Source organism: Macaca fascicularis, chromosome 20 (assembly GCF_037993035.2).
Source record: "Macaca fascicularis isolate 582-1 chromosome 20, T2T-MFA8v1.1".
Taxonomy (NCBI): Eukaryota; Metazoa; Chordata; class Mammalia; order Primates; family Cercopithecidae; genus Macaca; species Macaca fascicularis.
Genome location: NC_088394.1, coordinates 45,429,039 through 45,456,702, shown reverse-complemented (window position 1 = coordinate 45,456,702; position 27,664 = coordinate 45,429,039). Strand labels below are relative to the sequence as shown.

Genomic DNA, 27,664 nt, shown 5'->3' with positions numbered 1-27,664 from the left:
CCTCTCTCCAAGGACCATGTGCAGCACCCATTTGCAGTGTGTGTGTCTGAGCCCTGGGACCTAAGGACTTGACCTGATACTAGGCATGTGGGCCACAGGCTGAGCCCCTGGTGCTGTGGAATGTCATTCTGGGGCATTTATTTCTGGGGCTGGTAGTGGAGGGGCCTCAGCTCAGCCAAGCAGCCTGTGCATTCCCTGCCTTGATTCCACCTGCAGACGCACTCTTGGAGAGAGGAGGTGCAGCCTGGACTGGCCCATGCTGTCACATGCAGGGCTACCTCCTCCCCTTCCTCAGGGAAAGCCCCAGCCCTGTGGCCAACTGGCGCTTGTGCTGGCGAGGGGACCCCCAGGCTCAAACATGGAGATGCAGAGGGCGGCTCTGTCTTCCTTCTCACCCGGATTTTTTGGGTGATCAGGGAGCAGGGGTGGATTGCTGGGTCCCAGGTTTTAAGTCTTGTGGCTGTTTCTTGAATTTTCTTTTTCTTTTTTTTTGAGACGGAGTCTCACGCTGTTGCCCAGGCTGGAGTGCAGTGGCGCGATCTCGGCTCACTGCAAGCTCCGCCTCCCAGGTTCCCGCCATTCTCCTGCCTCAGCCTCCTGAGTAGCTGGGACTACAGGCGCCCGCCACCGCGCCCGGCTAATTTTTTGTATTTTTAGTAGAGACGGGGTTTCACTGTGGTCTCGATCTCCTGACCTTGTGATCTGCCCGCCTCGGCCTCCCAAAGTGCTGGGATTACAGGCTTGAGCCACCGCGCCCGGCCACTGTTTCTTGAATTTTCTAAAGCCAGAGAGGGCTGCTGGGGGTGAACAGCAGGGCTGCTCCTGCCCCGCCCTGCCCTGCCACATCCCTGTTAGGGGCCCTGCCTCTCTAAGTGTCCCTTCCTCTTCTGTCAGCTGAGGGAGCCTCTCCATGCCCGCAGTCTTGGAGCAGGCTGTTGTTCTGTGGGGATCCAGAAAGTGTTACTGGAGTTGAGGTTTTACAAGCCGAGTCCTGTGAGATTAGGGGTGACCATGGGTGCATAGTGGTGGCATTTACCAGCACTCCCACCCTCCCCCAAACTCTGTGCTAAGTGCTTGACATAAATCTCCCATTTCCTGCTCATCAAGCATCTCCTGGGTGCCGGATCCTGTTCTAGGCACTGGTGACACAGCAGTGGGCAAAGCAGCCCTCGTGGAGTTTATGTTACTCTGTCTGTGTGCCGGAGGGAGGAAGGGAGGGAGGGAATGAGAATGAATTAGTTAAACAATGAACCCTGTAATATACCAGGTGGTAGTAAGCGCTGTCCAGGAATTAAAGGTGGGCCGGGTGCTGGAAAGGATGGGGCCGTGTGCTGTGTTCGCTGGGGGTCTCTAGTAAGGCCTCTCTGAGGAGGTGTCCTTTAGGCAGACCCCTGAGTGAAGTGAGGGAAGGAGTGTGGGATGGTCTGGGGGGTCTCAGCAAGGGCAGATGTCCTGTGGCCGAAGAAGCCTGCTTGGCTGCCCTGTAATGACTCTGCCTGTTTGCTAGTGGCAGAAGCAGAAGCTCAGAGAGGCAAAGTAACTTACTCCAGTCTACACAGCAGGTGAGTGGTGGAACTGGGGCTCAAACCCAAGTGTTTCCGGCTCTAGCTTTTGTGTCCTTCATTGCCACGTCCTGGATGTGGGTGGCTAGTCATGCCCTTGTCAACACCAGGCAGAAGTCATTGGTCCTCTCCTAGACAGGTGTGTGCATTAATGATGCCACTCTGGGGTCAGCTTTCCCGAGGGGGGTTCCTGCTAAGAGAGGGGGTAGGCAGGGACCATCCGTTGTGGCTGGAGCAGGTCACGCTCAGTGCGCCAGAGCCCGAGAACAATGCTCCGTCCACACCCCGCTGCAGCCGCCGCTTCTCCCTCCCAGGCAGCAAATTATGGCCTCCGAATGTGTGCCCAGGCCTGCCTTTGACATCAGTGGGGCCTACCTGAGCTTCACCTTCAGGATTCTGATAATCAGTTCTCTCTCCTCCCGGCTTCCCCCAAGACCCGTATGGAAATAAGTATGTGTCTGCCAGGGATCAAATGCTTTTGGAGACAAAAGTCGGTACCAGGGACATTACAGGGAGCTATCATCTCGGCACGATGCTCTTCCACAAAGCCCTCTGCTCCTCTTTTGGGCTGACACAGTTTCAGCCTGAAAGGTTCCAGCAGGCTGACTTGGTTTTAAGCAAAAGCACATCCTATTATTTTTTTGAGAAATGAAGTGTAAAATTAACGCTTATTATTCCTGAGCAGAGGAGGGAGAAAGGAGAGACAGGGACTTTGGGATTTTCGTGCTTGGCGGGTTGTTTGTTTGGCAGTTTGGGTTTTTATTTATTTTTATTTTTTTTTAAATCATAATAAATCAATAGATTTCCTTGTGCCAGCCTCGACTTAGAGGGAACAGGAGGCAAGATCTGAATTTCAGCAGGTGAAATCTGCATTTCACTTTACAAATGAGCGGGGCTGCATAATTCACTTGAGTTGTGTGGGTCTCTCTTATGGATGCCTGTCATGTGCTATTTAAAAAAAAAAAAAAAAAAAAGGCACCGAAAAGGAAGGGAAGCGATCGTGCGTCTTAACTCACAAAATCCTCCAGTCCCCACGCCGGGGCGGAGGGGCCTGCGGGCTCCCAGACAGCTTTGTCATTCTGCTCCAAGGTGTCGGCCGAGCACCATGCGATCTTATATAATTCAGGAAAGTGATTCTCGGAGGGTGCCGCTATCGGCGGACCCTGCATCTTGGGATGGAACGAGAGGTTGTCAGCGCCTGCGGGGTGAGAGTGATGGTGCTAGCAAATTCTATCAATATCCATGGGCTGGCTCACATTGGGTCACCAGCACGCAAAGGAGTGTTTGTCACACTAACTAGGGCAGCCCCTCCCCGCCCTCTCCGCCTCCCCGGCCCTCCCCCTGTTTTCCTGGATGGTTTCATAGGCAGAGGTACACGTAATGGACACCCAAGGGAGTACCTCGAACCCCTCCAGTGGGGAGAAGGCCTCGTCTTCAGAAAGATTTGCAAATCAAAAGGTCTTGCCTTGAGTGGGAGCGAGTCCCAGCTCTGCGGGAACCCCTCAGGCTTTATTCCACCCCCTCCCTTCACTTTCACTTTTTGCTTGTTTTATTTCTCCTCCCCTCTTTCCCCAGGTTTGACTCTCTTAAAACACTTGGGGGAGAGAGAGGAAAGGGTCCCGAGACACACAGTGGTCTGTTGGGCTCTTGATCTAATTAGCCTGGAACCTTACTTTGACACTGGTTTGGGGCTGTGATCTGCTTAAATGGTAGCCATTCGGGCCCCGCACGGCTTGCAGCTCCAGGGCTGCCTGACTGTGCACATATTTATGAACGTGGGCGCTGGGTGTAGCTGCGGTTATGAATCAGGGGGGACCGGCTGATGAATTGCTCGGCACTCGGAGAACGGAAAGTGACTGTCAGACATGATTTCTCTGATTTATAAGTTGCAGGAGGCTTCTTTGTCCTCTCGGTGTTTGTGTATCAGATGGGCACACCGCCATTCACAGCCAAGTGGCTAAAGACCCCCGCTCGGCAGAGAGCAGTAAATCCTCTTTGCCATCTCAGCCCCCAGAGCCCCAGCTGGGCAGGGAGAGAGGGCCCAGCCTGGGGGTGTCTCTCCTCTGTGAGTATGTCCAAGCCCCTCCCTCAGGTGAGCCCAGGAGGGGCCTGATGCTTTTCAAGCCATAGGAGGAGAAAACATCATCCATGCCCATTGCCTAATTGCCAGGGTCAGAAAAACTCACATGGTTACATGAATCAAGGGTCATTGTGCCCAGTGAGGCGGTAGTCGTGTGTGCGTGTGTGTGTGTGTGTGTGTGCTCATGAACTGGAATAGTCAGGGCAGGTTGCCTGGAGGTGGTGTACGGTGGCGGGGTACAAGTCAGGGAAGGCTGCCTGGAGGTGGTGTACGGTGGCGGGGTGCAGGTCAAGGAAGGCTGCCTGGAGGTGGTGTACGGTGGCGGGGGTACATGCATATAGGAATGGTTTTGTATCCTCTTCTGCACCACCCCCATCTGGCTGTGTTACTTGAGTAAATGGTCTAATTCTCTGAACCCATTTCTTCTTCCCAGAAGTGCAGTTTTCCGAGCAAGCTGGCTTATTTCTGAGATTGAAATATGTTATAAACTATTCTTACAGAAAACTCTGCACAGTTGTCAACTTCACGTACCCCCTCCCTCCTTAATGTCCAAGGGGTGTCCTCATTCTAATAAGGTCACATTTAAGGATGGAGTCTCTTTCATTCCTTGATCCTACACCCTGTGCCAGGCACTGGGCAAGGTTGTTTGTGCAGGGGGCAGGGGATGCATTGGAGGGTCTTTCGAGGCAGCCCCCCCACACTGGAGGCCATCTCTAATTATGATGAAAGTCTCCCCAAGGGAGGCGGAGGACGAGCAAGGGGCCTGCAGGGCAAGCGTGCTGTGCCTGCCCTGTGTCCCAAAACTTGTCAATGAATTCCTGTTCCGCTAGTATAAATGGAAGATCTGTTTGAGTCTCTGTCGGGTGTATGTGGCCTAATTGCCAGGGCTCCAGGGGCATGACAAACACCCGGTAGATTCCAGCCAGTGGGCTATGTGGGGCAGGCCCACCTGTGTGTGCACGTGTGTGTGTGTGCCTCTGCAGTGGGGTGCCCGGGGGTGCGGGGGATGGCTGGGCCGGGGGGAATGCCTGCTGCCTCTGCCAGCCCCTGCCAGGGCCTGGGGACCCAGGGACTCGCCAGAAGCCTCAGCCCATCTGTGTTCATGTCTTGCCACCGGCAGAACCCCTCTGCTACCTAATTCTTGCCTTTAAGGGCAAATCAGAGCACCTGGCGCCTTCAGTGAGGCTGGTTCCCTGGGGGAGCCCAAAGGGGAACCCGTGTCCTTGGTTGTCCCAGATAATACTCTCACCAACACTGACATGCCAGGCAGTAAACATTTATTGAGCACTTGCCGTGTGCCAGGGTCTGTTCCAGACCCCTGTGCATGTATTAGCTCATTTAATTCTCATAGCAACTATAAGAGAAAAGCTGTGATGGAGTGTTTCAGACAGAGGAAACTGAGGTACAGAGAGGTCGTGTGACTTGTCTAAGATCACCCAGTAAGGGGCAGGGCCGGATTCCAACCCCAGGTGATGTGAGGCTCAAACCAGGGGATTCCCCATCCCCACCACTGACCCCTGGGCCCCTCTGTCCTCTTGCAGCCCGTGAGGCAGGGAGGACAGGTTGTCCCCATCTTACTGCACATGAGCTAGTGCCCACAGCATGCTGTGTGGGGCTGAGGAGCCAGGATTTGAACCTGGTGCTGCTCGATTGTGGGCGAGGACACCAGGGCTCTGAGCCTCCTCGACACTGGCAAGGCTGGTGCTCAGGCGCTGTGTGTCCTCTGGCGCCTTTGGGTGAAGGTTTGGGGTCTCAGCGGCTCCCAGGTGCGGTGATGGAGGAGCTGTGTTCTGATCTGAAGCAGGATGGCAAGTTTGCCCATTGTCCATCATCCACTGCATAGACCATTTGTTTAAAAGAAAAGCAGATAAAAAGAGCGTTTGGTGCAATATCTTCTGTGCTGCCCGTCACTTTCGAAGTAAAATTCCAAAGTGCTCCAGGGGCTGACAAGACCCTTCTTTTGCATCCCTGTGGCCTCTCTGACCTCACTCCTGGCCCTCCGAGCTCAGGCACTCTGTTCCCATGCTGGGCTTTAAGCCCGCCCAGCACGGCGTGGACCCACCTCAGGGCCCTGCCCCCACCCCTCTCCTAGAGTGCTCTCACCACGTATTCACATCACTTCCTGACACTGCATTATGTGCTGATGATTTTGTTTATCATCTGTCTACCCCACCACCAGAATGGGGGCAGAGACATGATTTGTTTAGTTGCCTAAAGAATCCTTAGAGCAAAGTTCCTGGCACGTAGTACATGCTCAATAAATATTTGATTGGAATTTTAAAAATCCTGGTTGGACCACCTTCCCCATCTGGTGCCTCAAGTTGGGTGCCTCTGCACAGTGACCCAGTCTTGGGACTAACGCTGTTGACCATGGCCTGCACACCTGGCTGCTTGATCAGCAGGAGAAATCACAGCAAATGGCACCTCCAAGGGCCAGATATTTGGAGCCGGTGCTATGGGGTCTGTAAGCCTCTAGGGGTGAGGCCATGTGGAGCCAGGATGAGTCTTGGTGTCTGCGGTCCCCTCACCAAGCCTGGTGCTGGGGATTGGAGGGGGATTAGCCCTGGGGTCTATGGGAGGCCTTGTGGGCACCTGTCTGGGGGACATGGCATCCTGGTCACTGACTGGTCACGGGTTTTCCTTTCAGAGGAAGGCATCAACCACGAGTGTAAGCTGTGCAACCAGATGTTCGACTCCCCGGCCAAGCTCCTCTGTCACCTCATTGAGCACAGCTTCGAGGGCATGGGCGGCACCTTCAAATGCCCTGTGTGTTTCACAGGTAAGGTACCCAGCGTGTGCCCCTCGGGGGAGAGAAATGGACGCAGGAGCCCTGCCCTGTTGTTTCAGGATCCCAGCGTGTGCTCTTCCTCTTTCCTTGGCAGACCTATTATAGTCCAGGACTCCATGGGGGATACCCTGAGGGATTAACAGGCCCTTTGCCCCACGTGCCTCAGTTCAGAGCTGACACAAGCCTTCCTTCAGTGCTCTCTGGCCTCTCCTCATCAACAGGCTGGTTGGCACCCTCTCCTCGCCCTCTGCACACAGTGGCTAGAAGCCCTTTGTCCAACCCAGCCTCAACCCTGTGCTGCAGTTTTCCCCTCCCAGGCCCTGTGTTTGTCTCCCTGAGCCTTGAGCTCTATTCAGCTCTGCTGGGGCTCCCAGCTTCACATACTCCTGGTTCCCCTCTTCCCTGGCCTACCTAGCTCCCATCCGTGCTCCAGGATGCAGGGGTCAAGGGCAGCTCTGCCGGCCAAGTCCCCAGCCCCCGGACTGGCTGCCAGCCCAGGCAAATGGCTGTCCCAGCCCGAGGCAAGTCTCAGGGGCTCTGCCGGCCCCCTCCTGCTGCCCAGATGGCAGCCGGTGTGCGTGGGAGAGCCTGGCCTTCCCTGCCTCCCCCGACATCTGCTGTCTGCCACGGCAGGAAGCCCACCCTGGGGAGGACGCCTGGCGGGAGGGTATCTCTGAAGTGCTCACCTCCCAGACACACAGCTGCTCTGGGCCGCCTCCTGTGTGCGCCCAGGGCCGGGGCCACCTCGGGACTCCTGCCACCGGGAAGCCGGGGCTAGACCTGCTCCATGCCAGGCCCAGGGGTATCCAGTCTGGGGCAAATCCCCCAAACACACACCCCTGGGGCTCCCAAGAGTCCCTGAGCACCCTGATGCCTTCTTCCCCCTCATCTCAGGAGCCCCCACCCATCTGTCACTGTCACACTCTGAGGCTGGCACTGAGGGGCCCCAGCTGCCCGTCTGCCGACCCAGGACACGGGGGCCTCTGTGTGGGGGCCCAAGGATGCTGACAACAACAAAAATAGGAATTTGTGTTGGTTGAGCAACTTCTTGTACAAGACCCTGTGCTGAGCTTATTTAATTCAAGTCTAGGCTCTGCCACTTGCTAATGGTGGGACCTTGGACAAGCCATTTAACATTCCTGGCACTTCAGTTTTCTCTTGTATAAAATGGGGATAATAGCACCTGTCCTACAGGCCTGGGGGAGGTTCAAGGAGCTCGCCCCTGTAGGTGTCTGGCTGTTGATGACGGGGATGAGGAGGACAGCATTCATTTGTCTGTGGCAGGCCATCTTTTAAGCACTTTATCAGTATTAACCCATTTGATCCTCCCAGCCACCAGCCAGGGACATACTATAATCTTCATTTTTTGAGTGAGGAAATGGAACTCAGAGAGGTTAAGTGACTTACCCAAGGTTGCACAGCCACTAAGTACCAGAGCTCAGCTTATCTAACTCGAGCCTCCTCTAGTAGGTGCTAAGAATGCTCCCAGTAGCCCACTATTTGGCTGACTGTGCCTACACCACAGTGATCCCTGCCTGCGAGTGTTGTCGGGGGCAGCTGCCTCAAGAGGCTGGGCTGGTGTCCTGAGCTTGGCCCTGACGGCCGTGTCTGTGTCTAGTCTTTGTCCAGGCCAACAAGTTGCAGCAGCACATCTTTGCCGTGCACGGGCAGGAGGACAAGATCTACGACTGCTCGCAGTGCCCTCAGAAGTTCTTCTTCCAGACTGAGCTGCAGGTGGGTGCCCACATCCGCTGTACCACGCCGCCTGATGGTCCTCGGTTCCCCTGTCAGCACCGAGGGTCTCAGGGTTAAGGCAAGATGGTGGCGTCTTATGCTGGCAGGTCTGCAATCAGGGACTGACCTCCTGGCTGGCAGGCATGGAGTGTCAGCCCCCTGGCCTCTGCCGGCCCAGCGTTCTCAAAAGAACCAACTGCCACCAGCTAACCCAGAGCAGGAGTCAGAAGCTTACGTTTGAGGTGTTCCGTGGCAAGTCCTGTCTGCTCCTGGGGATTCCATTTCCCTGCGTCTATTGTAAAATGATATTTGACTGAGTTTGGTTCTGTGGCTAGTAGCTCATGATGTCTTTGTGGCTGGGTCCTGAGGCTGTGTGGGGACAGAAATTAGCTCTGGGGCTTTGGAGCCTCCAGCTTTGCCCAGAAAAGCCAGAAAAGTAAGTCGTGGTGCCCAGTTGCCCCAAATTGGAGGCAGTCACCAGAGGTCCTGAGACCAATGTGGCCCTCAGGCAAGGGACAGGGGCCTCAGCCAACTTCCTTGCATCCTCATCCCCAGCCTGTGGTAGCTGAGAGGACCTTGGGAAAGGAAGCTGCTGCGACGGTCTTCCCAGGCATTCCCAGCTGCCTCCCTTGGAATCCCATGGGGCCCCTTCTCACCTGTTACTGATTTTTCCAAGGAGCAAGATCTGTGCCCAAGTGAAACCGCTTTCTCTCCCCCTGGATTTTGCAAAAAATTCTTGTAACACTGGAGAGATCACATGCCCACCAGAAATACAGCACACACACAGAGAAAAATCTCACATTCACTGTACCTGGACTGTAGCATCACACACGCAGAGGGAAGGTGCATACACACAGTTCCTATCACAGTGCCTATGCCCAGAGATGTCACTTACACAGCACGCACACTGAGGAATACCACACACATGCAGCACAACACTGCACCCCCAAAAGAAGGACCACACTCACGTCCACAGATAGATCACACGTACACGCAGACGGACATGCTGAAATGTCACGTACCAAGAATGGGCCCGTCGGGAAGGATACAGGTAGGTTAGGCTGCAATAACAAACGTCCTCTTGGTCTCTCTGTCCTCAACAAAAGGTTTATTTGTTGCCCATGACATAGCCAAGCAGGTGATGGGGAAGGGACTCTGTTCATGATATTACTCAGTGACCTGGACCCACGAGGGTCCATGTGCGTCCCCGTTTCCGTAGTCACTGAGGCAGGGAGAAGAGGGAGATGGTGACCTCTGCACCAGCTCTTCAAGTTTCCCCTCAGAAATGATGCCTGCCACCTTCTCTCACATTGTATGGACTAGAGTGACCCCCGCGGGCATGCCCAACCTCCGAGTGGGTGAGGCAGGGAATTCTACCCTCTGCCTGGAAGGAGAAGGGAGCCCTAAGGACTCACACACACCAGTTTGGCCCCCCAGGACAGACCCCCCACACCCAGCAGCTCCCTCCCTCATCCCCATGCCACTGCCGCACCTGCATGCAGCAGTCTCCAAGCCACCCAGGTTACAAGGCTGGGGCCACTCACCCTGTGCAGAGTCACTTGAATGACCACAGTGGTGCCCCCGTCTCTGGGGTTAGAGGGGCACAGCTGTGGCCTGTTGTAGGGGGCCCCCTTCTTACTGTGCTGCGGCCCACCCACACTGCCAGGCCTGGGCCTGCCTGTCTGCACAGCTGTTGGTGGTTGTTGCCTGGAGGACATGCAAACAGGCCCTTGGAGGATGTGGGGGCCGGCGGGATTCACCATTCGATGGTCAAGTCCTGTTTCCATAGGCTGGCCCCATGCCAGGGCTGGGCAGGCTGAGCTCAGGGCTGGCCCCGAGGAGCATCCAGCTGGTGTGGCGGAAAGCCTGTTTCTTTTCATGCTTAGGGTGCTCATAAATATGTGTATTGTACATGAGGCCTTTATCCCATTGTCACAGTGTGGGACAGAGTTATGAAACCAATTATACAGACCCGGCCCAGAGAGGGGGTTCCACTTCCAAAAGGCCACCACTGAGCTAGTGAACGTGACCATGCCACTGCTGTCTCCCCATTGATCCACTAACTGAGCCGATGTCGCTGTGCTTAGGATGTGTGGGGTGTTGGTGCCATCCAGGAAGCCTCCCTGCTCGTGTGCTGGATGTGCACCCTCTCCCAAGTGCAGTTCATGCAGCCGCCTTATCCTACCTGCCTTACCTGCATGGCTCAGCTATCAAAATAGGCCTGGGTCCCCTGAGAGAGGAAGCTTTCTATGGTCCAACAGGTCAGGCCTCTTTTAAACCCATTGGTGCATATAAACTACGATTTATTTACACTTCGGACTTGCTCAGCTCCTGCCTGGCTCCCCTGTATTGTCCCAAATGCCAAGAGGTCTCTTCTCTGTTGGCCTTAAGATTATTCCCAGAGAAGGTTTCCCGTCCTGACGTCTTTGAGCTTCGTCAGTGTCACCAGGCTGGGCGCCTAGCTCATAAGCGCAGAGGTGGTGGGAAGCTGCTGCTTTCAATCTGGATCTCGCTTCGATCCCACCTATCTCGAGCTGTGGGCCACACTTCACCTGAGAATGGTTCATGTCAGCTGGTGGTTTCCTGGGTCATCCCATTAACCTTTAAGTCAGATCCTCAAATACTGAGAAACCGCTAAATTACAGCCTTAACGAGTCACTATTTTCTGCAATTAATGATTTTAATTGTAGACCGTTTAAATATGGAAGTGTTGTGGCAACGCCAAATCTATGCAAATAATAGCTCTCGTTAAGTAACTTGAATAGCAATTTTCTGGTTTTTGAGAGGAGGGTTTTTCAGGCATTGGAGTGTTCGTTGTCCCTACACAGAAGCTGGAGCTGGAAAGCCCTGGTTGGGTGGAACAGGCAAGTGTGCTGTTTCTTGGAACGAGCTGGGGGTTTGGGTGGGGCAGTGGGAGGCAAGGCCAGCTAGAGTTCTACCCTTGCTGGTTTCTTGTGGCCATGTTTAGTTTGAGGTCATGCACGGAAATTCCGGGAACCTGGTATTTGCAGGCACAAGGGACTATGGGCTGAGAGGGCTTGAGAAGATTCTAGGCTTAGGATTGAGCTCACTGTAGGACCAGGAAGTGCTGCTGCAGGAATAGAAGTATAGGAGGTAGAATTAAATCACGACAGGCTTGGTCTCTGTCAACATTGACATGTCTCCCTCCAAACGTAGTGTTTTCTTAGGACGCTTTAACAGGAGCACGGTTGCCAGTATGAGGGAGGTGTGAGTCCTCTTTGATTCCAAGTTCGGAGGGCTCTGCCCAAAAGACTGAGATTAATTTAAAGGAGTTTGGACAAACTGTTGCAAATTTACAATAGAATGATTAGGAACATGAGAGGGAACTAGCTTTCCTATTCATTTGTTTGAAGCAAGTATGTGGAGGTCCCATGATGTGCCAGGCCCTGTTTCTAGCACCTGAGAAAACAGTGGCGAAAAGATGAAGAAATACCCATGAGGTCCCCATTCTAGGAGATTGATGAGCACTTTCCAGTAAGAGCCAATGACATGAAAAAAATAAAACCAGATAATGGGCTAGAGCATGCTGGGGGAGTGAAGTCCGACATTCCTTGGTAAGTGTGGTCGGGGAAGGCCTCCCTGAGGAGGTGGCATGCAAGCTGAGGCCCGATGGCATGAAGGCAGGATTGTGTGGAAGAGAGCTGTGAGTGCAAAGGCCCTGTGGCCATTGGCTGCCAGGGCTAGGATGACAGAAGGCAGAGTGCGGCTGAAGCATAGTGAATTGGGGCAGAGGCAATGGCCTGATCATGGCAAGGTTTTCAGGACAGTGAAGGACTTTGGATTTTATCTCTATCGTGATGGGAAACCAAGCAGAGGACAGATATTACCTGATTTACACCCTGAATCAAAATATAAGAAGTTTGCTTTTGAAAGACGTGGTTAAGAGAATGAAAAGTCACAGATTGGGCAAAAATATTTGCAAATCACATATCGAATAAAGCACTTGTATCCAGACTATATAAAGAACTCTCAAAACTCCATAATGAGAGGGGACACGGAACAACCAAAAAAAGAGTAAAAATCTTCTGGCAGATGTCTCACCAAAGAAAATGAACATCATTAGTCATTAGAGAAGGGCAAGTGAAAACCATAGCCTGATGCCACCCACATAAACGAAAAAAAACTTACAATGCTGAGAGTTGGTGAGGATGGGATCGGAACTCTCACACATTACCGGTGGCAGTGCGAGATGGTACGGCCATGTGATAAAATATTTGTCAGTTTCTTATGAACGTTCATTTACCATAAGACCCAGTAATCCCACTCTTAGTGTTTACCCAAGAAAAAGGAAAATTTACACTCACACCAATACCTCTACATGAATGATGATAGCAGCTTTGTCATGGCTCCAAACCGGAGGCCCCCTCGTTGTCCCTTATTTGGAGGATGGGTAACAGATGGGGTCATATGTTACATTCATACAGGTCATGTGTACATTCTCAGCAGTAAAAGACAACTGCAGATACATATAACAATGTGAATGAATCTTGTTTTTTGTTGTTGTTGTTTTTGTTTTTTTTTAAGTGACAGGGTCTGGCCCTGTCACCTAGGCTGGAGTGCAGGAGTGTGATCATGGCTCACTGCAGCCTCAACCTCCAGGGCTCATGTCGTCCTTTCACCTCAGCTTCCTGAGTAGCTGGGATTGTAGGTACACACCACCACACCCAGCTAATTTTTTAACTTTAACTTTTATTTTTAGAGATGGGGTCTCACGATATTGCCCAGGCTGGTCTCAAACTCCTGGGCTCAAGCAATCCTCCCACCTTGGCTTCCCAGAGTGTTGGAATTACAGGTGTGAGCCACTGTCCCTGGCCCAATGGATAAATCTCAAATGCCACATGACAAAAGCCAAACTCAAAAGGTTCCATGCTGTGTGGTTTTATTGGCATGACATTCTGGAAAAAGGCAAAAATATATCACAATAGAAAACAGACCAGTAGTTGTCAGTGGCTGCAGGTCAGAGTTGGGGGGAAGAAACAGGGAAATCGGGGAGACTTTTTTTTTTTTTTGCAATGGAACATCTGAGTTTTGTGTACCTGATGTGAAAGCTGCTGATATAGAATACGGCAGTAATATGACTAGATATTGCTTTATAGGAGTGTGCAGAGATAGAGATAGACAGTGTGCACAGTTATTTGGAAAATTTCCTAAGTCTGCTAGTGTTCTGTGTACAGAAAAAGTGAATTTTCTAAATGACAAATTTGGAAACTGTGGTTCTCGTTGTCATTTTTATGATATTCTTTGTGGACTGGACACATTCAGAACCAGTACCAGTGACAGACTTTGATATACAATATAGTTACCTTGGGGGTCATGTGTGTTTGTCTGCACATGCAAGAAATGGTTCAAAACAATGGGGGATCTATGCAGAAGCTATAACTGCATGTGGTCAACACAGGGTATGTAGATTCTGAGGATGCAAATATCTTAGTGACATAAATATAACAAGATATAACACAAATTGCAGAGAGAATGGGGCTTGCAAGGAACTTTTCCATTGTCAGTGTGATCCTGGTTACGCTCCTCCAGATTGTGAGCCGGCGATATCATCACCAGGAGGAAGTGTCGATGACGGATTTTGGCTTATGGTAGAAAACAGTGTACCCTTGTTTCCAAAACGACGTGCTGCTCCTAAAAACAATGGTCTTTTCCTCAGCTTCTACATGTTTTTTACCTTTGCTCATTTTAATTGCTATTGTTAGTCTTAAATGGAATAAAATGAAGAGATTTTGGAGCAAAGCGGGAACAGTAAGCAGCAGATCTATCTCAGAAGACAGCAGTAGTAACAACAACCAGTCACAGAGTGAAAGTAGCCCAAGTGATAACATCGAAGCCACAGGGTGGAGAAAGGATATTACCAAGAAACTCGCCATTAACTGGCCTGATCTAACAATGAAAAAAAACAAAGTTTTCTCTCATTTTGTTATAGCTTAAAGCTTTCAATCTCACAAAACAAAATAAATCCTATGACCGAAAGCATGAAAAAAAAAGAAAGAAATAGGGGAGACTAAGGTTGGTCCATATACCTGTACCCCCGCCCACATATACACTTGCCCACGCTCACCCCACACCCTGAAAACCCAGGCAGTAGGGGATCCAGTCTGACCTTGAGGAGTCTGTCCTGTGTCTGTTTAACCAGGAGAAGACTTGGATGGGTTGCAGAAGAAGTGCAGGGACAGTTGTCTTCGAGCATTTTAAGAACTCTGGGTCCTGGAGGGGTCCTCACTGCTTCGGATGGTCCCAAGAATTTTGGCAGTGGGCACCAACTCAGAACAGGGGTTTTGGTCTTCGATAGTCATGGCTCAGGCATCACTCTCTGGACCTGGCTCAAGTTAGAAGGGAAATTAAGCTGTAGGGACATGGATGGATTTTGGATGCCAAGATCAGGAAGCAGTGTTGGGTTTTTGGCAGCCCTGTTCCCAGAGCCAAGTGTCACTTAAATAAGGCAGCAACGCTCTGTCTTCTCTAAGGCTGCCTGGTCCCTGCCTTCTGCCTCTTTCTGGCTTTTATTGTTCTCTCTACAGCCTGACTTTCTGGACTCCTCTGCACAAGGAGGAAGGTGGTCAAGGTTCCACAGCTCCTGTCAATTCTGCTAAGACAGACACCCTAGGTAGCTCAACAGAGAGGATTTAGTGTGAGGATTGGTGACATGGGTAGCCAGAAGGAACAGCCAGGAAACCCCAGAGATAGTGACAGTGGTGGCAGCCAGCCCTCAGGCAACAGGTGCTAGATCCCTGGAAAGGGGAATCTGGTAGGTGAGCCTGGGTCAGCTGTCCACCCTGTTCCAGTGAGCTGTGGCCGGGGGTAGAGCCATGCGATATAAACCAGCAAGTTCAGGGTGCTGTTCAGGGAAGGAGTGTATGACCTGGATGGACACTGTGCATTTGCAGTATGTGGGAAAACTGTCTAGAAATGGAAAGTGCTGAGGTCCCTGTTGGTAGAAGTGCACAAACAATGCATGGTGTCTGAAATGCTGCCAAGAGTGAAGCAGGGAGTGGCCGGGTCTTTGTGAGGGCAGCTCCGTATTTAAAACCTTGCTCTGTCATGCAACAGCTGTAAGCCTCAGTTTCCTTATCTCTAAGACAGGGGTGTGAGTAGTTCCTACTTAAGAGTTCAGCTGCAAAAGGCCCTAGGCACAGTGGCTGGCACACAGAGCACATAGCAGACGCTGCCTGTTATTACTGACATTGATGTCTGGGCAGTTTGAGGATCAGATGGCTTTGGGGGTTCCCTCCCCTTGGAGTTTGCTCTGCGTTCATGATTTCTGGCCTGAGTTTGAACAAAGTGAGACTCCAAGTCCTTCCTTGTGCGGTATCCCACCAAGCCTCAGGGCTGTGGGCACAGGAGACCCCACACTGGGGCATGGGGAGGAGCCAGGTGCCCAGGGCAGTGAGACGGGGCATAAAGGGCATGGAATGGGGGTCAGAGGGCCGGGGCTTCGGGTCCCCCTTCCTCTACTTCTCTGAGCGCCTTTGGCCTGGGCTCTTTTCTCAGGACCCTCTATTTCTGAGCCATGTCCGGGCACCGTGAAGGGTGGTATATAGATTTGACTGGGGGTGCAGGACAGCCTGCAAATGTCAGAGCTATTGGCCTTGCATTCCCAGCCTCAGGCCTCAGCAGATGAAAGCCTGGGGCCCTATCGGCCCCATGCCAGCGGTTAGCCAACCTGAGGGGAGGGGCAGCCTCTGCCCACCAGCCCAGCTGTCTCTGCATCCCCATGGGCACCTCTGTGCCCACAGACACTGGGCACGGATGATGCCTCCATCTCCCCATCCTAACAGCCTTGCTGCTTCCTGTTCTTCGTCCTCACTGCGGGGATGCATGCATGAGGGTCATGTGCGGCTTACCAGCCATACAGGGCTGGACTTAGACAGTGGACAAGCTCCCCTGAAATTGTACAAGAGACAACTCTCACAGCCTTCACCCCTGGGCCCTAGGTCTGTGCTGTGGGCCAAGCTCTGTTCTAAGCATTTTGCATGGATTGTGTCAGCACAGCCCTATAAACAAGGTACTCTTATCCCCCTTTACAGATACAGAAACTAAGGCTCTGAGAAGTTAAGTAGTTTGCCCAGGGTCATTTGCGAATGGCAGAGCCACATATAAAGCTGAATTGTCTTTGCCACCAAGGCAAACAGAAAGCCTCCAAAGTTTAAATAAATTGCCATTTATATGAGCTAATAGATTTAAATGAGGCCTGCAGTGCTGAACTATAAAAAGCTTTCGTTGTCAGGGGACCCAGAAACTATTTTAGTAGTTGGGCCAAGCAGGTAGCACAAGTAGCAGTAACAGGGGATGCCAAAAAAATTGCTCCTGGGTGAGCCCAGGTGGGAACACCATGGGGCCTGTGCACACGGGGCCAGGGATGTGCATGGCCGCATTTGCCAGGCTGCAGCTCGAGGCTAGGACTGTGCAAACCCTGTTGCTTGCAAATGAGCATCAGGATGGGTTTGGCTTAGGCTGGGCTTGGGGAGAGGAAGGATTCGTTGTCATCATGGAGACAGGGACTTCCTAAGACCTCAGGCTCCTGGTGCTGCCACCTTTCTCCCCTTTGTGACTTGCTTGGTCCTATCATGGGGGAATAGAACTTGAACTAGAGAGATGCCTTTTTAGACACAGAACTTCTGGGATCTCAGAGCTGTAGGGCACTGCCTGCCAGGGCACGTCAGAGTTCGCAGCGCGTGTTTGTGTGCACGCACACACGCACCTGTCCTTGATGAAGCCAGTTTTGGGGTGTTGGACCAGCGCCACGCCCTGGAATTTTGACTCCCTCATTGACAAAGCCAGGGGCTGCAGGAAGCGATTCTGTGAGCCGGGCCCGTGGTGGCAAAGCGGCCAGCCCAGCGTTGAGCCGGCGCATTTAAAGGATTAGCTCACGCTGTTTGCTTGTGTGTGCCTAATCATGCTGCTCTCAGCTAAATGATTACAATTGATTAAAAGCAGAGCTAGGTATTCTAACAAGCAACCCGGAGCCCTTCCGATGGGGTGAGCCGGGCTCTGCCAGGCTGGGTCCTGGTACCCAGCCAGAGGGAGGGCTCTCTGAGACAGGGGCGGGATCTCAGCTCCCTTGGGACCCTTCCTTCCTAGCCCTTGAGAACATTTGATTCGGCCCTTGCCCTGATTCCATTTACTGAGTACCTACTCCCGGCGCCACCTCAGGGGCCTGAGACAGAGCTGGGAACAAGGAGACAGGGTTTCTATTTTCATGGAGCTGACATGCTTTGGGAGACGCTGATGATAAGTCAGTAAATATATGAACTAGGAGATTTCAGAGTGTGAGTTCTGAAGACAATAAAACGGTGTACTGTGATGGAGAGTGGTGTGTGTATGTGCGTGTGTGTGCGCGTGCATTTGTGTCTATCTCTCTGTGTGTGTGTGTGTGTGTGTGTGTGTGTGTCTTTTGGGAGGTCAGGAAAGGCTGGCATTTCAGCCGAATCCTGGAAGTTGCAGAGCCAGTGTGGGGAAGAGTTAGGGGATCCTCCAGGAGAGGGAAGAGCCAGTACCAAGTATCTGAGGCCCAAGCAGATTTGGGGTATTCACGGAACAGAATAAAAGGGCAGAGGTACTAGATGGGGGCAAGCAGGACAGACGGCCACTGCCTTCTGGCATCATTCTCCTGGGCTGGCCTTGCATTGCCTACCCAGTGAGATCGAGACAGGGCTACCTAGATGCACGTACACCTGCCCATCCGCCTGCAGGAAGTACCCTTTCTTTCTCTTAATGCATCAGCACAGCTCCAGCGCCTCCTCCCCTGAGAAGCCTCTCTGATTCTCCTTCCTTTGGTTTCTCCAGCCCTTGGTTTAACCCTCCTGATTCCTTTGCCAATATCTATTGTAAGTCACTATGTCTATACCAAACTCTCCACTCTGATGTGAGTTTTTGGAGAGTGAAGGCACCCTTTGCCTGCCATCCATCCGTCCATCCATCCATCCATCCATCCATCCATCCATCCATCCATCTCTCCCTCCCTCCCTCCCCATATGTGTTGACGTATTTTTTGAGCTCCTACAAAGTCAGAAAGAGAACACAAGCAGGAAAGGAGGAAAAGAAAGAGGGGGAAACCCACAGATTCTGGGAGCCCATTTTTAAAATCCCTGGTCCTTATAAGATGGGTAACCAAAGAGCCCGTTTCCTTGTCTCCTTGTACTGCTGCTGTTGGATCCAGCCAGATAATTATAACTAATAATAATTAAAAATCAAAAGTGCTCTAGGCGCATTACTTAGCATTTGACTTTGGCTGCGCTTTCTGTGAGTAGCGGCATCTTCCTCCCTCCTGCTTTAGAGATTGCCCAGTCCTTGTCAACGTGACTTCTGTTGGGAGACCAGGGCCTGGCTGGGCGTGGCCTGGAGTTGCTGGCTGACACCCAGTGGTGGTTCCAGAGTGAGAACCTGTTGCTCACGCTGGAGTCAGTCACTTGTGAGGCCAGGAGCCTGGGGAGGGCTGAAAGTTTGGCTGGCTGCTGACCCCTCGAGGTCTCCCCATCGCCATTATTCTCTTTTTTAGTTTTTTGAGACAGAGTCTCGCTCTGTCACCCAGGCTGGAGTGTGTAGTAACACGATCTCGGCTCACTGCAATCTCCGCCTCCCGAGTTCAAGTGATTCTCCTGTTTCAGCCTCCCGAGTAGCTGGGATTACAGGTGCCCACCACCAGGCCTGGCTAATTTTGTATTTTAGTAGAGACGAGGGTTTCACCATATTGGCAAGGCTGGTCTCGAACTCCTGACCTCAAGTGATCCACTTGCCTCGGCCTCTCAAAGTGCTGGGATTACAGGTGTGAGCCACTGTGCCCTGCCGCCCATCATTTCCTATTGCAGATGTTATTCTTCTCTGGGCTCAGTTTCCACATCTGTTAAATGGGGTAAGACCTGCTGCCTTGGGTTGTTGTGAAGATGGAGTTCGCGTGTGTAAAGCACTTTGTAGCACTTAGGATATAAGGATCGCTGAGGGTCATTGTGGCCCTTTTCCAATAGGATCACTTTGTGCTTCCTGCCTTTCCCACTAGGGCAGGAAACCAGAGCCCAGCACAGGCTGAATTCTATTGAATGTGACCGCATGTTGTGGCGATGCCGTGCCCATGCTGTGGAGCTCACAGTCTGGCCTCAGATGCCAGCCCTGCCACCAAGCAGCTCCATGACCGTGAGCAAGTCACTGGCCTTTTCTTGCTTTCAGGAGACCAGGGTTATTGAAGATCCCTTCTTTGTTGGGTACTGGGGGAGCTGAAGGCAGTGATGACTGAAAAGCTCCCAGCATTGGGTCTGGCTCAGAGTCAAAGGTAGGTGAGCCCCAGTCCATGTAGTCATTGCTCTGCCTATGGTCTGGAGGTGGTGGGCCTTCTGTTAATGCGTTCATTGACTCATTCAATCAATCATGTGTGGACGTGCTCAATCTAGCCCGCCAGTGTTTACTGAGCACCTGATCTGTGCCAGCTGTGCACAGGTGCTGGAGACAAACAAAGGCATAGACTAAGCCCCTCACATGTTGCAGGGAGGGGAAAGTAAGCTAATAAGGACAAACAGAATATTTCTTATGTGTTTGTGGAATATGATATGAAGTAATATGGTATAGTATATAGTATAGTATAGTGCTGCATCATATCATATCACTCATACTGTGTACTAAATACAACATAAGTGCTACACACAACAGAGCCCCACAGTTGGGCCCCCACGTGACATTAAGGGGAACCATGGAGCCTGAGCTTTGCCCTTGCTCACTGTAAGTTACTGTGTTATGAGCACAGTTAGTCTGTGTCTCTAAGCCTTGGTTTATTTACTGTCAAGTGGGGCAAGGGTGTTCCCAACCTAATAAGGTGTGGCATCATCATCATCACTGTTGTCATTGACATTATTATTACTGCTGCCACCACTGGGGGCAGCTGTGTCTCCTGAGGGGCCATGTGTGGCAGTTTGGGGTCTGCCTTGGGAGAAGGCTGGGGTGGACACACTCCTTGTCCTTAGAAGGCCCAAGGCACAGGCCTGAGCCCCTCACCCCAAAGTAGTGCAAATGAGACAGCATTTCCTGAGTACTTACTGGGAACCTGACCATAAGCCTTCATGTGGGCAGCCTCTTAGGACCTCAGGCATGAGGTCCTTGTCATAGATGGGTAAACTGAGGCTCCCCATGTACACATAGCTGCCAGTGGACGAGTGCCTGTGTTTGCAGCCTGCGGGCTGAGGCAGTGGGGTCAGAGACGACTCTCAAAGCCTTTAGAAGCCAAGGGTAGGTCTCTGGGCACAGGGGTCTCTGAGTGGACCTCCCCTCCCAGCGAGGCAGGCGTTCCAGAGGGTGACGTGGAGACTGCATGCAGCTCCTGGGGCATGATACTATTGCTGGTCTGGACAGCCCTGGGTGAGCAATGGCTTCTCCCTGGTCACCACAGAGGAGCAGAGAGGAGCGGGCACTGGAGGGGTAGTGTTGAAACAGAAGTCTGTGCCCAGCTGTGCTCAGATACCCTCGTGAGCCTTGAGGGTCAGCTCGCCTGAGCAATGAAGTGTGTGGAGGCCCAGGTGGGGACTGGGGAGCCTCCCCTCAAGGCCCAGCTCCAGGCAGAGATGGCACTTGGAATCAGCCTCGGGCTGCCCGTCTGCCCATTGGAGCCTGTCATTCATGCCCTAGGGCGGGGGGCCAACCAACTTTAGAGGGCACGATGCCATCTCGACAGATGGGCACGGGGGAGCTGCCAGGAGCCTCCGGCCGGTGGCCATTGTATATGTGGCGAGCCGAGCCCCTCCCCGGCGCTGTCTTAGCCGGGACCACATGCCTTCAGTTTCTTAGTAACAGTGACAACACTGCGAGCAGTGGCGCCTCACTGGCTCCACATCCACAGAGGTTTGCACCCTGCAAAGCCCTGCCCCGCATTGACTCAGACAAAGAGGGAGCCTCTCAGATGGGAAGACATGGGGCCTGGGGGCCTGAGGGGGTGACCCCAGACACAGACACAGACACTCCTGTCAGACTGCCTGGGCTCACAGCTCTGCCGCCCTGGCAGCTCTGCCCACATGGGGAGCCTCAGTTTACCCATTTACGACAAGGAGACACACTCATGTGAGGTCCTAAGAAGGTACTCACGAGAATGGCTTGCTTTGAGGTCCTTAGCAGCACTCAGGAAGCACTGCCTCATTTTTACTACTTTGCAGCGAAGGGCTCAGGCCTGTGTCCTGGGCCTTCTGAGGACAAGGAGCACAGTCAACGTCCACTCACCAGAGATGAGGTTTAGGGGCCTCAGAGTTGCTTTGTCAATGTGACCTTGGGCATGTGACCTCCCTCACGGTGACTCACTGTCATCACCTGGACAGTGGGCCGCCAGTGCCGTTCTTGGAGGGTTACTGTCGGGATACAGCATCATGCTTGTGGATCATTGAGCACGGTGCCTGGTCCCCTAGAAAGGCCATATGGAGGAAGCAACATCTGGGGTGGAATTGGCAGAGTTGGCGTGTATCACTGTCCCTCTTTCACAGATGGGAGAAACAGGCTCAACAGTGAGTTTAAGCCACTCACTTGATGTCATGTCCCACAGCTCGTAAGTGACAGAGCTGAGCCTGCAACCCTGGTGGTAAGAGGCAAGGAGGAGGTGAAGGACGGTGGTAGCACCACCACCAACCAGGCACTAAGGGAATCCTTTTGCCTTGATGTTCCCGTTCTGAGGACAAACCTATGAAGCCAGTGCTGCTGTTATCCCCATTTCACAGATGGGGAGACTGAGGCATAGTTGGGCAGAGATGAGATTTGAACCCAGGCAGCCTGAACATGCAACCATTGTCCTAACACCAAGGGCAGGATGTTTTGTGTTGCTGAACTCCATTTGTGTCAGAACTTTCTTAAAATAGCAGCCTGTGTTCCTGACTTTTTGGGAGTGGGACTGGCTGCCTGCATGAGGAGGCTGGGGTCTGGCATGGATGGGAATGTCTTAGCCCCCATCCACGAGAGACCAGGGTGCTCTGGGCGGAACCTGGATTGTACTCTTTGGTCAAGCAGGAACAATTACTAATGACATTTACAAAGAAATTAATGATGAGAAATGCAAGTTGGCATTTCAGGAGCACCCGTCAGCAGCCGTGCGCCAATGCTCACAGGAGAGGCGAGGTGCTGGGGGCCGGGCATGGGGAGGAGGAGATGGCAGAAAATTAATTTCGCTGTGTCAATAATGAACATGGCTCCACTCGTTCTGCTTCTGAAGTTTAGACAGAATCAATCATGGACGGACTGGGGCTTGTCCGGGACTGCATTAAGATTCACTGTGTAGCTGCAATATGAGCAAGGGAAAGTGATGGTTTCAGTTTGGTGTCTCCTTTAGGTGTCCCAGAGGACAGCAGGGATGGGAGTGGCAGGGAACAGTGGGAGAGAAGGAGGTAGTCATCCTAGGACTGGGCCATTTGGGCTAAAATCTTTGTGCCACCTCTTACCAGCTAGATGACTTAGCGAGTTGCTTTGCTTTTCTGAGCCTCAATTTCTTCATCAGTCAAATGGGAACAACTGGGAGAAGTAAAGATAATATATAAAGAGCAGAGAGCCCAGTTTCTGACACATCATAGGAGCTCAGTATATGGGAGCTGTTGCCGTGTTTCACGGTTATATTTTAAGATACACAACTTTCCTCCGTAGAGCCTCTCTTATGTTAAGTTGCAATACCTCATCTGTGTGCTGTAGTTTAATTGGTCATATTTTTTTGTTTGTTGTGATACATAAAGTACTGGAGCATCTTGCGCTCTTTGGGGTTCTAGGGTCAATAAAATACGGCGTTGGTGGGAAGCATGGTGGAAGGTGAGGAGCAAGATGCTGAAATTTTCTAGGGCAGGGAGGGGATTTCCAGTGGGATAAGGAACCATGCTTGCCCCTGCCCTCCCTTCAGGAGCATCCAGAACAATCTAACCCAGTCTCTCCTCACATAGGGGAGAAGGGACGCACAAGGAAAAGTCACTGTCTTTAAAACAACGAACATTTTTATAGAACAGAGGGTGAAAACTCACAGTCCATGGCCTGGAGATTGTGGAACTTTCAGAGGGTTGTGCATATTTTATTTTCATTATTTATTTATTTATTTTAAGAAAGAGAATCTTGCTCAGGCTGCAGTGCAATGGTGTGATCATAGCTCACTGCAGCCTTGAACTCGTGGGTTCAAGCAGTCCTCCCACCTCAGCCTCCTGAGTAGCTGGGACTACAGGTGCACACCACTACACCCAGCTAACTTTTTAATTTTTTGTAAAGATAGGGTTCACTATGCTGCCTAGGCTGGCCTAGAACTCCTGGCCTCAAACAGTTTTACAGCCTTGGCCTCCCAAAGTGCTGGGATTACGGGCATGAGCCACGCGCCTGGCTGGTTGTATTTTAAAACAGAGAGTTCCCATCATCATAAAGAGTCATATTTAGCTAGTGCTTTTTGAGTGCCTGGCATTGTTCTTAGTACTTTTAGGCATTGAAACATTTGATCCTTACAATGCCTCTAATATGGAGACAAGCAAAATGAAGCACAGAGAGGTCAACTAACCTCCCAAGGCCTCAGAGCTGGTCAGTGCTGGACCCAGACCACCAGCCCTGGATTCTGTCCTCTTCACCACCACACTAAATGGCTGGATTTATTGATTTTTCTATAAATCAGGCCTGGCAGCCCCTGGCCGACATTTCTGTGTGACCCCCTTTGGATACTGGGATGTGCTTCCTGGTTCAACACAGCCTATACCTGGCCTTCCTTACCTGGCTTGTTACCAACTTGCACTGTGAGTTTGTAACCCCTGTTGAAACACTTCACAGTTTGCAATTATTATCTCATTGGTGCCTCTGCAACCTTCTAGGAGCTGCTAGAAATGCTCTTGATTCTCACCATTTTGCAGACTTGAATACAGGCTTGGGACCTGGGTGTTAAAGTAGAATACTGGCAGGGAGAAGTGGGGCTTGTGGTGGGAGTGGGGAATGTGTCCTCCTCATTAGGGATTGAGTGTTTGAGTGGGGGAGGCAGGTGAAACTCTCTGCTTCCTGCCCAGTGACCGGTTTCCCAGCTGAGGCCACACCTGGAGGTGTAGTCTAGACAGCTGCAGCCCTGACCTGTGGTGCCATCTTTGTTTCCTCATCTTTGCCTCAGAAGCTGCCGCATCAAAAATGTGGTATTGGCCAGGCATGGTGGCTCACACTTGTAATCCCAGTGCTTTGCGAGGCTGAGGCAGGAGAATTGCTTAAGGTCAAGAGTTTGAGACCAGCCTGGACAACATAATGAGACCCCGTCTCTACAAAAAAAATTTGGGACCATCCATGATTTTTAGTTGACAGAGATGACAAAGCCCTGTGGTTAGTATTAGTTATGACCCTATTAAGTGTCTATATAGCATTTTACATGTTGCAAAACCTTTTACTTATGTTATCTAACTTGAAGCTTCTAACAAGGCAATGAGGTAGATATTATTAGTCTTACTTTTCAGGTGAGTGAAGGAGTACTTAGAGAAGCGAGTGACTTGCTTAGGGTCAGAAAGACAGTAATTAGCCAAGGCAAGATTTGAACTCCAAAGCCCATTGTCTTCTCATTGACCCATTTACTGTCCTACCCACTTATATTCATGCACTCCTCTTCTTCCCACCATTCATCCATTCATCTACACATTTATCCATCCACCCACCAATCCATCTACTCATCCATCCACTCACCAGTCCATCCACCCATCCATCCATCTATGCATCCATCCATTCATCCATCCTCCAGCCACCCATCCACTTGTCCATCAATCCATCTATCTATCTATCACCTACCCATTCATCCACCTACCCATCTCTCCACACACCCATCCACTCACCAATCTGTCCACCGATCCTTCCACCTATCTATCCACCCACCTTTCCATCCATCCATACATCTGTTCATCACCTGCCCACCATTTCATCTATCCATCCATCCATCTATTCATTCATCTACCCATCAATCTGTCATCCACTCCTCTCCTCCACCTACCAACCTATCTGTCCACCCATCCACCTACTCACCAATTCATCCACTATCCATCTTCCACCCACCCATTCCTCCATCCACCCATCCATCCATCTGTCCATCATCCATCTACCATCCATTCCCCCATACCCATCTACCCACCCATCCATCATTTATCCATCCATCCATCGTCTACCATCCATCTCCCTATCCATCCAGCTACACATTCTTTCACCATCATCACCCTTCAGTATCAAGTGTGAGCTAAGTGTCAAGAACCACACAGCTTTTAGGATGCCTTCTTCATGTGCTCTTAATTTCACACTTCACTGTTACCTATCCCTCTCCTTACTTTAAAACTGTGCGTATACCCACACACACACGAACACACACACTCCTCTGGTGAGATGAGTGGGATGGAACAGACTAGGGATACAGTTAATTCTTGATTTACATCATGAAAAGCAGTGGCTTCTGCCTGGTGATGGAAGGGAGGGCACAGGGTGGACCTTTGGTCACTGTGGGGCAGGTGTCTGGGCAGTGACAATGTGCTCACTGTTTGGTTGGAAGCTGGGTATGTATGAGAGGGCAGACAAGGCATTTGGGGCCAGAGCACGGCATTCTTCAGCCTCATCAGTGGGACCAACTTCCAAAGAGTGGGCAGCCCATGGAGCCCTGCCTTTCTGAATGATGGGATCACCCTTTGCTGGGTGCCAGGTTGGACCCCCTCTCTGGACTGGCAAGGATGTACACCTACGTGTTTCCCAAGAAATGTTGCAATCATAAAGTGTAATCGGTCTCAGCTGCAGTTTTGATCACTGGTGCGTGCACACAATTCATCACAGCAAATTAGGTCCATCCTTACAAACTCCTGCCCCGCAGCCTGGGGGTCTGTTAGCAAGGGGGCTGGGCCATGTGGGGCTGGGGGCCATTCCTGGGGGGTGATGGGCCATGTTTGCTGATGAGGCCCCCTCAGAATATCCACCAGAACACTTCTTAGTCTGTAGGACTTAATTTTCTAGAAATTTTGAGGATGCAGGAAAGTTTTGCTTTTAACCAGAATGTGGAAGAAAGTAGAAATGGATACGATCAAAGTTTCCTTATATCATTTGCAAATCCTAAAAGCACTGGGTTAGTTTGGGGACCTGAACATATGTGTTCTGTATAATTAGTGACCGTGTGACCTAGATTTTCCAGTACAGTCCTGATTTCAAGTACTCCATCCCAGCTCTTGGCTGTTCGTCCTGATTTTTGGTTTGTGGAATATGGTGACTCTATGTGGATCTCAGTTTTCTCATCATATTTTGATGAATAAATATTTAAAGTGGTAAAGGCTTGCAGAGTCAGAAAAAAATTTTCTCTCACTTATTTTTTTCCAACCTGGCAAAATATGTCATGTGTAGGTATGCCCTGTGCTCACCTTCCTGTCTCCTACCTGCCCTGCCAGAGCAAACCAGACACTTCCTGCAGCATTTGTAAACTATCAGGACCCCCTTGGCTGGACTGGCCTATGACTGCAGGTGAGGCCTTTCCATAGGGGAAAGAGCTCCCAGTTCCACGAGTCTCTTGAGGTCTTCTGTTCTTCCACTGGCTGGCACTGGGAGCCACACTGTAGACAACAGTGGATGGCCCAGCCCGGGCAGCACAGAGAAAGCCCCTCTGCTCATGCTTAGCTGGTGGCATGTTGTCCTGCGATGCTATGGTTCCCTCCCACCCAGCTGAGGACGTCTCGGGCTGCTATGATCTGTGCACCTTCCAGCCAGGAATGTCGCTGAGTGTCTTAGCTATTGGTGCAGCAACCCTCTCTCTTACCTTCTAAGATCCTGCTCACTTTTTTTTTTTTTTTTTTTTGTGACAGAGTCTTACTCTGTCACCCAGGCTAGAGTGCAGTGGCACGATCTCAGCTCATTGCAACCTCCGCCTTCTGGGTTCAAATGATTCTCCTGCCTCAGCTTCCCAAGTAGCTGGGGCTACAGACACAGGCTGCCATGCCCAGCTACTTTTTGTTGTTTTAGTAGAGATGGGGTTTCACCATGTTGGCTAGGCTGGTCTTGAACTCGTGGCCTCAAATGATCTGTCCGGCTTGGCCTCCCAAAGTGCTGGGATTACAGGTGTGAGCCACTGTGCCTGACCTGTTTTTCATTGTAAAAATTCACATAGCATAACATTTATCATCTTAACCATTCTAAAGTGCTGGTTCAGTGGCATTCAGCACACTGACACTGTTGTGCGATCATCACCACCATCTACCTCCAGAACTTTTTCATCTTCCTCATCTGAAACTCTGTCCCTGTTAAACATTAACTCCCCATTTCCCCTTTTCCCAGCCCCCAGCAGCCACTGTTCCACTTTCCATCTCTATGATTTGGTTGTTCTAGACACCTCATGCAAGAGAAATCATATAATAATTCATTCCACCTGGCCTAATGTCCTCAAAGGATCCTTCCCAGCTTTAAGAATAAGGTATAACCTGCTCTGGGCATGGCCGAGGCAAGGGTTATGGGGAAGACAGTGGAGTGGGGGCAACTGTATTTCTTCTTCTTCTCCCTTGACCCTATCAGTGGAGGCTTGGC

General features: G+C 51.4%; 1 protein-coding gene across 12 annotated transcripts in view; it reads left to right on the top strand.

Moving 5' to 3' along the window:
- Positions 1-27,664, top strand: part of ZNF423 (zinc finger protein 423) — a 364,477-nt gene that overhangs the window by 323,588 nt on the left and 13,225 nt on the right. For all 12 annotated transcript variants that reach the window (XM_005591872.4, XM_065537122.1, XM_065537121.2 and 9 more), the window contains 2 exons: positions 6,290-6,421; positions 8,049-8,164. In XM_005591872.4, coding sequence (XP_005591929.1) covers positions 6,290-6,421; positions 8,049-8,164 — 248 coding nt within the window. The remainder of the gene's footprint in view (positions 1-6,289; positions 6,422-8,048; positions 8,165-27,664) is intronic.